General features: G+C 39.6%; 1 protein-coding gene across 1 annotated transcript in view; it reads left to right on the plus strand.

Moving 5' to 3' along the window:
* LOC137291592 (protein draper-like) overlaps positions 1–13553 on the plus strand; it is a 29143-nt gene extending 15590 nt beyond the window's left edge. Inside the window, exons 8-12 of the mRNA XM_067822973.1 lie at positions 5679–5816; positions 6377–6514; positions 8217–8354; positions 11789–11926; positions 12674–13553. Of these exons, the coding sequence (XP_067679074.1) occupies positions 5679–5816; positions 6377–6514; positions 8217–8354; positions 11789–11926; positions 12674–12858 (737 nt within the window). The 3' untranslated portion in view covers positions 12859–13553. The remainder of the gene's footprint in view (positions 1–5678; positions 5817–6376; positions 6515–8216; positions 8355–11788; positions 11927–12673) is intronic.
* Positions 13554–14128: the final 575 nt, after the last annotated feature.

The following is a 14128-nucleotide window of genomic DNA, read 5'->3' on the forward strand; positions in this document are numbered from 1 at the left end:
ACAAGCCCGTACACAACTCAATGATCCAATAAGTTATAATTAATATATAATAAAAGTTTGAGCAATGTTTCTATGCAGAGTCAACTCACCTTTTATTCTTGTATATAGATATCACTGTTTTATTATTTCTTTTCAAATAAAGAAAGCGTATGATTCTCAATTTGACAAAGCAGACAACCGAAACCTGGACTTGCCCCATTCATCCCAATCTAGAGAAACAGAACTAAATGTGCCTCGCGCACATAGCTGGGCAAAGGCCATTTATAGCCATTCGTCCTTTCACCATTTGCATGTTTAGTACGGTTATTGTGAAGTTTGTGTACATGGTAGTTGGAATATGATGCTTCATTACATTACAAGAATGTGAAGGAAAAAAAGTGTATAGTTTGTTCTTGTATCATCAGTTTGAAGCCACATTTAATATTGTGATATCCAAAGAATGATGCGTCAACAATTTATTTTTGTTGTGTTGTTCATCTAAGCAATGATACGAATCTACTATTCCTTCCCCAGGCACAGATTGAATTATAACACCTCGTGAAAGCTAAGTCAGGAATGGAAACCAACACATGACCATAGCTTCGTGTCAGTTTCCATCACTGGAGCTTAGAGTATCCATTATGGATTCTATTTGGAAACTAGGTCACCCAGTTTTACTGAATGGATACCAACTGAATGTCAGGATGGTAAACAATTACACATTTTATGTTACTTAGTTCAAAACAGCAATGGAAACCAACATGAAACTACATTTTCTACTGTTATGTTGGTTTCCATTTAGTGAGATCTGAGAGTTGCAAATTCCAGGTATGGAAACCAACAAGAAACCCCCGAACTTAGTTTCATTTTGGTTTCCATTTACAGGAATACCAAAATCACATTTCCAAAATGGAATCTAGTTGGAAACTCAGTTTCAGGGAATGGAAACCAACTGGATTCCGCAATTACCCACATTACGGATGGTTTCCAGAAACCTGGAAACCAAGTCATTTTTGTAGTGAATGGTTCCAGTTTGTTGGATTGTTATATAATAAAGAAGCTGCATGTCCATAGAACTGTCCCCACTGTTCAGCACACCAACTGCTAAAACCTCTCGAAGTTCACTATGGTTAGTTAGACCATCGTTTAACTGCGTAGTGTATACTGTATATTTTCAGCTTTGACTGGACGAACGTTGGACTGCATCCTTTTAGGTTAGACCACTGACTGTGGAATGGTTCTGTTTCTACATTTAGGTACCAATTTAAGGTGCTTTACTGTCAAGCACGCCTGTTCTTTCCTTGGGTAGGAGCGATTTGGGTTCATAAAGGCGAAGATCGTCAGTTAATAAATTTTATCATCTTGAAGAAATCGAAGAAGGTACAGCTGTAATTTTTGATAACCATGAAAAACATAAATGGTTCCAGCTTTTTTATTTTTTTCTAAGAGCGACGTAAATCGAATCTCACTCACTTAATGGGGTTGTTGCAGTGATTTTATTTTAGGATGAATGTTTGAATGTGGTTGAATACACCGTTTTAGGTTGCGCTAGTGGTATCACAATGCCTTATTAGCCCCCTCCGCACTATAATTGGTTGATGTCATTAAGTTGGTTAAGACAATTCCAGTTCAGTGAAGGCATAAAATATGTAATTCCTTCAGTCACTTCACAAAATGAATATTTCCGGTATTTCACATTCAAATAGTATGCCAAAGGAAAGTCTACATCTATCTTAAATTTCTCTAAACGTCAAGTCAAACAATGCCAAGAACATTACTGAAAACCATTTTATAGTATTGAGATACTACGAATGGCGATTAAGCTCCAGTTTGCAGTCATTCATGCCCAGACAGGACTGAATTGTGGGTAATATCGCTCTCTCGCTTTCTCGCTTCTTTGCTCTATCGCTTTCTCGCACAATGATATCGCTTTTTCGTCTTGCGTTATCGCTTTCTCGTCTTGCATTATCGCTCTCTCGTCTTGCGTTATTGCTTTCTCGTCTTGCGTTATCGCTCTCTCGTCTTGCGTTATTGCTTTCTCGTCTTGCATTATCGCTCTCTCGTCTTGCGTTATTGCTTTCTCGTCTTGCATTATCGCTCTCTCGTCTTGCGTTATCGCTTTCTCGTCTTGCATTATCGCTCTCTCGTCTTGCGTTATCGCTCTCTCGTCTTGCGTTATTGCTTTCTCGTCTTGCATTATCGCTCTCTCGTCTTGCGTTATTGCTTTCTCGTCTTGCATTATCGCTCTCTCGTCTTGCGTTATTGCTTTCTCGTCTTGCATTATCGCTCTCTCGTCTTGCGTTATTGCTTTCTCGTCTTGCATTATCGCTCTCTCGTCTTGCGTTATCGCTTTCTCGTCTTGCATTATCGCTCTCTCGTCTTGCGTTATCGCTTTCTCGTCTTGCATTATCGCTCTCTCGTCTTGCGTTATCGCTTTCTCGTCTTGCATTATCGCTCTCTCGTCTTGCGTTATTGCTTTCTCGTCTTGCATTATCGCTCTCTCGTCTTGCGTTATTGCTTTCTCGTCTTGCATTATCGCTCTCTCGTCTTGCGTTATTGCTTTCTCGTCTTGCGTTATCGCTTTCTCGTCTCGCGATATCGCTTTCTCTCCTCCAAAATTTAAGGCGAGAAAGCGATGGCCCAAATAAATGTCGTCCTGTTCAGCAGTTGGATAACGGTGTGGGCTTGCTGGCTTCAAATTAGGATGCGTGCTACAGAGAGCATGTTCTTCAAAAAGGATTTCCTCACCAGGAAAGAACAGATTCAAGAGCAATACACATTGCAGTAACTGTGGTTGGAGATGTAGCTGATGTCTATGTCTGGTGGGTACACAATGGGCCCACAAACAAAGAATAGGAAGTCGTCTTCCTGACAGGTTGTCGAGAGAAGCACACCTGACCGGCTACAGCTCTGTGCACGTAAACAATACATGATTGTCTCCCCGAGAAGTAGTCCAAGCAGCCATGAAATGGGTGGTATCCCTGTATGGGAAGGAAACACGTTCTTGGACAGACTGTAGTTTCAGGGGCAGAAACTTCCTTCAACCGAAGATGCCCTCTGCCTGCATCTCCTTCTTTTCAGCAGTAATACCGACAGCGACACAATACACGTGCACAGATAGCCTAAAACTGCAGCCCACTGGTGCTCCACTATAAGTACATAACGGTTCACTAAACTAAACAATATATACCTTGTAAGTTATGACAATTACTCTGATGTAAAGCTTTATTAATAAAGGCACTTTCATTAACAAAACAGTCTGAATATTGAGTCTTTTGTTTACATATGTCCATTATTTTAAATGAATGTACTTCGTGGAATTTATCGCGCATAGAGTGGCAATTTCAAATGATGCTAATAGAAAATAAACGAGCCAGTGCGATTTCCTCAGGTGTATAAGTAATGAATATATAAAGGATGAGTGACATGAAAAATGAGTTTTCACTGAACACCCGAAGAGCCGTTGAACGGCGAAAGGTCTTTTGGAGATATAAAGGGGGTTTTGCATTCAGGTGGTTAATGAAAACTAAGCGTCGTCATAGGCGAAGCACAATTGTAATAGATATGTCGTCATCATGAGTATGACATTACAGTTAGTGACAATATACCGGAGACTAAAAGCGAGTTTAGTATTCTGTTTATTACTCGCCAACATAAATTGACAGAAACTGCGGCGAAATTGCCTACAGTGTGAGGACTCTCAGCTTTCAAGTCAAGCAAGGTCTAGTAAAATCGCGACATCAACATTAGCATTGTGACGTAACAACTTTGAACCATTTTGACGTCATACGTCAAGCGGTATTACACTAGTGTAATATTGAAGTGAAAATATTACACTGCAGTATCTTCAACGGGCGAGTAATAAAGTGACAATATCTCGGAGACGTAGTTATGGGTAATAGTAGGGTTGTGTTTGTGACGTTATCATGGTTTTGACGTCATAGTTAGGAACAATAGTAGTGAACATGTATCCATTATGGTTTCATTGCGCACATATGCCAGTGTTAAGGATTTTCGACCATGTGAGACAAAAACGTAATTTTTATCTGAAGTATCATTTAAAGTTTTGATTTTGCTAACCTTGAGTGATAAAGATATATTCACACAAAACTACCATGTGTTTCCTACAAAAATAGCGTTGATGACATCGTATCGGCGAAACTGAAGCCGCTTGCCACATCCGGGTATTTTGTATGTGTTTTCGACGATGAGGCATACTTTTACCTCCGCACGGCGAGAGAGTTTTGAGCACGTGGCTTCCTGTTTAATACATAACCTATCAACAGCAGACGACTGATCTTGCCGAATTTCCCTCGCTATTTTTTGTTGTTGTTGTTAAACAGGCAATTGATTCTGCATCTGAAGTGGTATTAACGATCTTGGGTAAATAATATTGATTGTCAATGAAACGTCTCACAACAGAAACTGGGCAACTGCCCTACCGATGAAGCGGCTTGTGCACTCCGATCGCGGACGTACTTCCCCGATGTAGCGCTAGCAATGCAATAGTCGAAATCACCTGAACGTCGAATTCAGCTCGCTTTCGGAAACATATTGAGCTACATTAGGAAGGATACACAGTTATACTTTTGAACTGAACTTATGTTTAAACAGACTTCTCATTCAAAACCGTGGTCCACTTGTGAGAGATCAGACCCGATATCTCCTATATCTCCTAGGAGATATCGTTTTGACAGTAGATTTTGTACAATGCCCTGACAATGCTATGATGTGATGAAGTTGATGACGTCACGATATTATGACATCACTGCACTGCAAATCTAATGGCAGAGATGCACATTTTCATTGAAAACTAATGAAGAATGATTTGCCATTGAATGTGGAATATATATTTTTGTTTTTTGTGTGCTATGGGTGACATGAATTGAATTGCAGGTATTGTTGCGTGTCCCTCAGCTTGTAGTAAATATCCGTTTTCAGTTGGTTGCCCTGCTTTATAACTTTTACGTTCAAAAATGAAATCTCAGTTTGGTCGAATTCATGCCATGGTGAAAGAAATCAGAGGATGGATCGAATAAAGAATTTTCAAAAAATGAAGTAAGTTTTCTGTAATAATCACTTCTCCCTGAAGATACAATATTGAAACATGTAAGAGAAGATCCGTGTTGTGTTATCATGTCAGAACCATTTGTTATATATGTACTACTGTACGCTCGGTGTATATATATATATATATATATAGTTACATCGAACATGTATTTCTTCATTAGCCAGGGGGAACCAACTGTATACAGTTAAAAGATTTTTAGAAAGACTAGGTCCACATTCAGACAAGGAGGGATTGCACTCTTCATTTTCACCCGAGTTTTAATGGTCATATAAAGAAATCTGAAGACAAATATTTTGCAAAATTTAGTTTAGAACAGTTGTCTGAAGTAAGTGGCTATATTTACTCTAGTGAGTCTAAACATGTGTTGAGAGTTACCATTGACATGATTCTAATTGTATGAAATCATCTTCTTCTTAAATGATAAAATAATTTACATGGTGTCACAAAACGTTTCTACAGAATAGCCACATGCAAGAAAGTCTCTAACATTGAATAGTTTTTATACCCTTAACCCTTATCTTGCACATGCTGTTAACATATGTTCCCTTCAAATAAATTCATGAAGCACTGTGAGTATTTTTGCTGCGTATTTGTTCTTCGAACTGCTTTAGTCTTGCCTGTCTTTCAGCATGCGACTTCGGCGAATACGGAGAAAACTGTGCTATCAGCTGCGGTCACTGTATTTCAAATACGGGCTGTGACAGTCAGCATGGTCGTTGTGTAGCTGGATGCGAACCTGGCTGGGAAGGCGTGTTCTGTACAGTAGGTGAGTCTGTGGTGAGAAGTTCTGTACAACCTGTGAGTCTATGGTGGTCAGGTGTTCTGTAGGTGGGTCGGTGGGTCGGTGTTCTTTACAGTAGGTGAGCCGGTGGTGGTGACGTGTTCTGTAAAACTTGTGAGTCTGTGGTAGGGAGGTTTTCTGTACCGTAGGTGAATCTATGGTATTGAGGTGTCTGTGGTGAGGTGTTCTGTACAGCAGGTTAGTCAGTGGTTAGAGGTGCTCTGTACAGTTTGTGAGTCTGTGGTGATGAGATGTTCTGTAATGTAGGTGAGGCCGTGGTAGGGGAGGGGTGCTCTGAACAGTTGGTGAGTCTGTGGTGATGAGATGTTCTATAACGTAGGTGAGGCCGTGGTGGGGGGAGGGTGGTCTGTACAGTAGGTGAGTCTGTGGTGGTAAGGAAGGTGCGCGGTGGAGGCGTGTCCCTACATGGACGTTGAGTGGACGAGTCTCAGGGTAAGTGAGATCGGTTGTTCTACTGGAACGGGGTTCTCGGTAACGACTGCGTCTTTATCACATTCCACAGCATGTACTCTGCTCCTCTACAGAATGCATGCCTGGTCGATACGGCCCTGACTGCAACAAGACATGTGGGAAGTGTCTTCATCCTCCTTGCGACCGGCACAACGGAAGCTGCGGAACTGGAGGCTGTCTACAGGGTTGGTCTGGTGCCACGTGTCATCATTGTGAGTTCATGATATTAGTTTATCAGTTTATATACGAAACAGAGCTATCATCTGAATTGTGACCAATACAGAGCGTTCATAATTGGTTATACGTTGTTTTCAGTGTAACCAAAATCAACCGCTTTCCTGTAGTCGTTTTCTGTGCATTATTTAGCATGTAGTGAGGACCAGCACTAGAACCCCAAATGTACTGGTATATATATATATATATATATATATCTTCAAACTTTCAATACGTCCCATGCTTTCCTCGTGTACACTGATATAACAAATGCCATATTTGGGATTACACTTTCTTAAGAAAGTACAAATTCTAGTACATTTTTGGTTAAGTCCTATTCGCGACTCGAACCCGAATGGGAATCAGCCAAAAAAGTAATAGAATTTGTACTATATCTCTTAAGAGGGTGTTATCCCAAATGTGGTGTATGTTACATTTGACATCTTTCTATGGCATAGTGTAATCACACTCTAGTATACACCTTTATTCACATTATGTGGATTGTATACATATTAACGTCGTGCTAGTGCCTGTAGACCTGTATTGAACGAAAATAGTGTTAAAGTATAGTTTGACGTTCTGTAGTTATCGCATACCATTTTCATGACGGACAGTTTCATTCTAATTCTAGACTCCGCGTGGAGCTTACCGTGACTCGTGTGTCACTCCGCGCAAGAGGCGCTTTAGTCTCCGTCTGACGTGGTCAATCAAGTGTCAGGTTCTGAACACGAAATAAACAAAATAGAATAAGACCCGTCAAAGCAACTTCCATTCTTCTAAATTATTAAATGGCTGTGTAATGAATAATATCTTTGACTCTTGAAGATAAGAGTTAGGGCTGATCTTAAGCAAATAAGACTTGATTATCGGGTCGGGTGGTCAGGCTCGTAGACTCAGTTGATTCATGTCAACGTATGCAAGTTGCTTAGATTGATGCTCATGATATCAATCACTGGATTGTCCGGACTCTATTACTTAAAGAGCCATAGTTGGAATATTGTGGTCAAAATGTGGAGATTATTGGTGTATAATACAGGAGCCAAGAAGTCAGGTGAAACTGGCTGAACCTTTTATACCTGATTTTATGTGGACGGGATACATGAAAGAAGAGTGCCTCCTGAAAGGGGGGGATGTTTGTAATTTATTATTCTGTAAGTGCCGAGGTGCGACGTGCAGAGAGAATGTGCCCCGAACAAACATATGTTTAAACTTGTAATGCGAGCACCTGCTGTTGGTTCATGTACACCCGAATGCTAGTTTATTCACTTACTTTAGAAGTTATACACATGAGGTGTGAAAGTATGGATGTCAGCTTCTTTATTTTACCGTGAACCTATATAGCCATATACGACCTGGTGTTTTAGTCACCTGATGAAGGAGTAAGAATATACTCCGAAACGTCGTTTTCACCAGGTTATGTTTTGCCCCTTTACGTATTCGGTAGACTTTATTAGATATTGCAGAAATACGCCGAAAAGGGAAATAATTTCGTTTATAGGATTTTTGAATATCACCGGAGAATCATATTTAAACTATAAATTAATACCTCATGGACTTGTGCAAGTCTACTTCATCATCTGATGAAAGAGTAAGAATAACCTCTAAAACGTCGTGGTTCTAGTATTACAGAGGTTGACATCCATACATTCTCAGTTTGTACTTTATCTACCTCTCAGTAATAGTATCTACGTTATCTTGAAGCTTGTGACATGAGTTACTATGGCGCCAACTGTGACTTCAAGTGCGGACATTGTGCGGACGCCGCTCAGTGCGACCCGACGAACGGCACATGCCCATTTGGATGCGAGCCTGGATGGCACGGTGGCAAGTGCGACCACAGTGAGTAATTATACTTTGTTTGTGAAGGTATAATATGTAATATGGTCTAGTTCAACAAGTGACACAGCCAAAATGATGCAATGAGCGAGTCTAATTTTACGCCGCTTCTAGCAATATTCCAGCAGTATCGCGACGGGGGACACCACAAATCTGCTTCACGCATTGTGTCCACATTTGGAATTGAACCCGGGTCTACGGTTTGAGGAGCGAGTGCTTTTACCCATAGGCTACCCCGTCGCCCCCGAACAAAAATCTGTGTGGTGAAACATTCTGGTTAATACGGGAACCGAAGCACCATAATTCTTAAAAAGATCGGACAATATATGGGAATAGTGTATATGCAGTCTCGTCCAACATGGGTCAGATTCATATTAGGATAATAACACATTTACATCCGGCAATATCAACACATCAAATACCGTCCAATCAAATACCGTCCAACATGTTGGTATAGAAGTGTATATGAGAGTAACATACAGTCTACTCCAACGTGTTGGTATAGTGTATACACATTTATGTACCACCTACTCCAACATGGTGGTTTAGTGTATGTGAGAATAAGAACACATTTATATACCACCTACTCCAACATCTTGGTTTAGTGTATGTAAGAATAATGACACATTTATAAACCACCTACTCCAACATGTTAGTTTAGTGTATGTAAGAATAATAACACTTTTATATCGTATTACCGTCTTCTCCAACATGATGGAATAGTGTATTTGAGAATATAACGAATTCATAGACCGTCTACTCCGACATATATGGACAGTGGACATACAGGAATAATGACACCTATATTCAAAGGCAAGGGGTATTTTGACACACACAAACAACAAACAGAATCTGTGTTAAACATTTAATAAAATGGTATTACATAGAAAGACAAATATTTCAAGATATGGTAACGATCAACACTCCATATGAACAGCGAACGTTGCACGTGCGAATGACACACAACGCAAGATGGGGTTCACAAGCATCATCACATGGTCCACTGAGGGTGCCCACCTTGTGTATTGATGCAGACCAGACACCCCATCGGAGCGAGTAGACGTCGATGAAATCCCGAGGAATGATCATTCTTAAATCGAAGATTGATTACCTGGAGCTCCTATAGTGTTGATGGAACATCAAGATTTGGATGACGAATGAAAATGAAATTTAAAAAAAATGTTAAGGATCGGGTTGTCTGGATTTTAAAGTAAACATAACCCTCCATTCTTCTCGAACATGTCATTCATTGTTGGGGTGTCGTGCAGTTCGAATAACACTGCGTTGTTGCGTTTCAGCGAACATTCTAATGTTTTTTCTCCAGTTCAAATCCAATATCAAGGTCCAATTTGCATTCGACCAAATTTTACCTTCGTTTCGTATAAATCGCATGACACACTTGCTCGTGAAATAAACGGTCATAACACTAAACAGGCCGGCGTCAAATCTCATCTGAGTAGGGCACAAAGTTATGCTAATCTTGGAGGGACCAACAGATATTTAACTACGTTAAATAAATTCACCAAATATTCAATTTTAGGATTGAAAAAAACAATAGTACGTTATTATCGTTAATTCAGTATGCAGCATTCTACATGATATAATAGAAGATAAAGATAACAGAAGCCTGATATAAACAAGTTTATTGTAACCAAATTGTAGTCAAGATCAGCTGCATGAGAGCACCACTTGTTATAAATTGTATTATTACCCATATGATGAAACATAACCAGTGTCATATATATCATGTGTCCACATGTGCACATATCATTCTTGTTATAAGCAACCTTTGTTTCTGTATTTCGTCGTCTGTGACGTCATTCAACAATTGAGCGTGAAGTCAATGACGAGGGCCGTCACACTTGCGTGTTTTAGTGCACAAATCTACATGAATAAAATGGTTAATAAACAAATTATCACACTCAAGCAAGTGTGTCTTGTGACAGATATGAACAAGTGCAAAACTATGTATTGCCCTCGCTCTCGCTCGGCCAATACAAAAATTGATGTACGTTTCGTATAAATCATATGACACATTTGCTCATGCAATAATGTCTATGTTAACTAAGATCAACTGTATAAGACTACCACTATGTTTAAAATTGTAATCAAGATCAACTGTATTATTGTATCACTATGTTATAGATTGTAATCAAGGTCAACTGTAATGAGGGTACCACTGTGTTATAGATTGTAATCAAGATCAACTGTAATGAGGGTACCACTATGTTTAAAAATTGTAATCAAGATCAACTGTATGAGGGTACCACTATGTTTAAAATTGTAATCAAGATCAACTGTATGAGGGTACCACTATGTTTAAAATTGTAATCAAGATCAACTGTATAAGACTACCACTATGTTTAAAATTGTAATCAAGATCAACTGTATAAGACTACCACTATGTTTAAAACTGTAATCAAGATCAACTGTATAAGACTACCACTATGTTTAAAATTGTAATCAAGATCAACTGTATAAGACTACCACTATGTTTAAAACTGTAATCAAGATCAACTGTATAAGACTACCACTATGTTTCAAATTGTAATCAAGATCAACTGTATAAGACTACCACTATGTTTAAAAATTGTAATCAAGATCAACTGTATTATTGTATCACTATGTTATAGATTGTAATCAAGATCAACTGTATAAGACTACCACTATGTTTAAAATTGTAATCAGCATCAACTGTATTATTGTATCACTATGTTATAGATTGTAATCAAGATCAACTGTATGAGGGTACCACTATGTTTAAAATTGTAATCAAGATCAACTGTATGAGGGTACCACTATGTTTAAAATTGTAATCAAGATCAACTGTATGAGGGTACCACTATGTTATGGGTTGTAATCAAGATCAACTGTATAAGACTACCACTATGTTTCAAATTGTAATCAAGATCAACTGTATAAGACTACCACTATGTTTAAAATTGTAATCAAGATCAACTGTATGAGGGTACCACTATGTTATGGGTTGTAATCAAGATCAACTGTATAAGACTACCACTATGTTTAAAATTGTAATCAAGATCAACTGTTTTATTGTATCACTATGTTATACATTGTAATCAAGGTCAACTGTAATGAGGGTACCACTGTGTTATAGATTGTAATCAAGATCAGCTGTATGAGGGTATCACTATGTTATAGATTGTAATCAAGATCAACTGTATGAGGGTACCACTATGTTATGGATTGTAATCAAGATCAACTGTATGAGGGGATCACTATGTTATAGATTGTAATCAAGGTCACTGTGTGAGAGACCACTATGATATAACTTGTAATCAAGATCAACTATGTGATTGGACCACTATGTTAACATTGTAATCAAGATCAACCGTATGAGAAGACCACTGTGTTATAAATTGTAATCAGCATCAAATGTCTGAGAAAACCACTGTGTTATAAATGGTCTTCTACAGCATGTTTGGACGGGACATGGGGAGAGAACTGTTCCGAGACATGTGGCCTGTGTCATCGTAACGAGGCTTGTAACCCTGCCACGGGACTGTGTGACGACGGTTGTTTCGTTGGATACTCAGGAACCTATTGTAATGTAGGTAGGTCAATAATGAAAGATGCGTGCAGTTTTACTTTGCTTGTTAAAAGATAACATTTTCGAACGCGATATCAAAACTGACCCAAAGCAAATATCGGGCAAAACATATATACACAAAGAACTTAATAGAGCAACCCCGTGTATCTCTGCAATGATAAATTTTCAACACGTTCTTGAGACTTCTCGTGGTGACGACGATGGAAAACATTTTGACCTGTATGTTCCTTCAACTCATAAAAACGACAATATAATTGAAATCCATGTTGGGCTTATTGTTGTTCACATTAAAAAGACATTGGGTTTCATACAAACCATCTCTGTACATGACTGGCCTTGGAATGTTCAATGTTGAATCTATTGATGATCATTCAAAATGTCATTTCTTACACTATTCAAGGTCAATACCGAGTGTAACCGCTATGTGACTGTATGACTGTCCTTGTCATGGCTCTGTAAATCCCCTGAAGGGGCTGTCTACACCATTCCACTTGTAAAGAGCCAGGTCCTGTACAGATGGATCCCTTTTTTCACACGACGGCAAATCTTGTCCCAGATATGTTTAAAAGGTTTAGATCGGGGCTCATTCAATCGTTAGAGATGTCTGGGGTGCTTAATTAAGTTCTTTGAGCATATTTATTTAAATGGACTCTGAAATGTCATGTATAAACATGTGTTTTGGAGATCGTTCAGTTTATCTACCTTACATCTTACTTGAATACGTTTCTTTTACATTCTTCTCGTCCTGTAGAAAAGGAGTTCTTTGACTTGTCCAGCGCCCTAGTCATGCCGGTGATGGTGGTGTCGGCAACCATCGTCTTCTGTAACCTCTGTCTCCTCTTCACGTGCCTTGTCTTCAAATGGAGGAGGGACGAGAAGCAGATACCACGTCCCAGGCCAAACACCGAGGCCCTTCTCAATCTTGAGGCTGAGTAGCATGAGGCTTAGAGATTGCAAGGATTGACGAAGACTGTATTGAAGACCATGTGTCATTTTACCAGCGCCATTGAAATGAGTGAATGAGTATGACTTCATGCCGCTTTTAGCAATATTCCAGATAAAACGATGGGGGACACCAGAAATGAACTTCACACATTGTACCCATTTTGAGAATCGAACCCGGGTCTTCGGCGTGACGAGCGAGCACTTTAACCAATCGGCTACCCTACCGCCCCACCGCCTTTGGAATTCAGCAATCACTGCTTCTACTGCGAGTGGCTTAGGTGGCGACGAGTAGAGTTTGTCTAATGTCTTGACAGCTTTTTGTGTGATGAAACCAACTGGGAGGTGTCACTTGTCACTTTGGGTGTTAGTTTTTATAGACTGTGATCAAATGCTTGTGAAGATCCGGGCGAGGAACGCTTCGTCATTGGACAGTGAGTGACTGGCTTTACGAAGCGCATGGCAAAATTCAAACTTCAAATCGGATCACGACACTGTACCCGTGTTTGGAATCGATTTCGTGTCTGCGACGTGACGTGCGAACATTTTAAGCACAAGTCTACCACACCCTTCTTCGTTTTCTGATACGTGACATGTTTTATGTACGCATATACTGTATATTGCATCCAGCTAAAATGTTTAAATGAAAATGTTCAAAATAAAAATAAATTTTGAAACGATTTACTGAGGAGATGTGTTTTTGAGTTATCATTAAAACGGACCCATTTTAAACACTATTTAATGTAATGTATGCATCTGTTAGTCTATTGTTTCTTTGAGCTGATCTATAAGTTTTGATTCTTCAGTGAATGAAATTAAGCAGGATCGTTTCGCAACTGGCCCATGAAGGTCCGGGGTAGAATAGGCCTTCAGCAACCCTTACTTGCCATGAAAGGCAACTCTGCTTGTCGTAAGAGGCGAATAACGGGATCGGGTGGTCAGTGTCGCTGACTTGGTTGACATATGTCATCGGTTCCCAATTGCGCATATCGATGCTCATGTTGTTGATCACTGGATTGTCTGGTCCAGACTCCATTTATTATTTGAAGACCGGCGCCATAAAGCTGGAATATTGCTGAGTGTGGCGTAAAACTAAGCTCACTCTCTCACTCACTTCGCAACTAAACTGGAAGGATACGTGAGTCTGCTCTAACGCCGTTGTATTTTCGTATCTCGGCGTGTTACGACTCAGCCTGATGTAGTATAACACCCCGACGTTTATTGAAACACACGAACAAGGATTTGGTGCCGAAACGTAATCATG

This window comes from Haliotis asinina, chromosome 7, assembly GCF_037392515.1.
Source record: "Haliotis asinina isolate JCU_RB_2024 chromosome 7, JCU_Hal_asi_v2, whole genome shotgun sequence".
NCBI lineage: Eukaryota > Metazoa > Mollusca > Gastropoda > Lepetellida > Haliotidae > Haliotis > Haliotis asinina.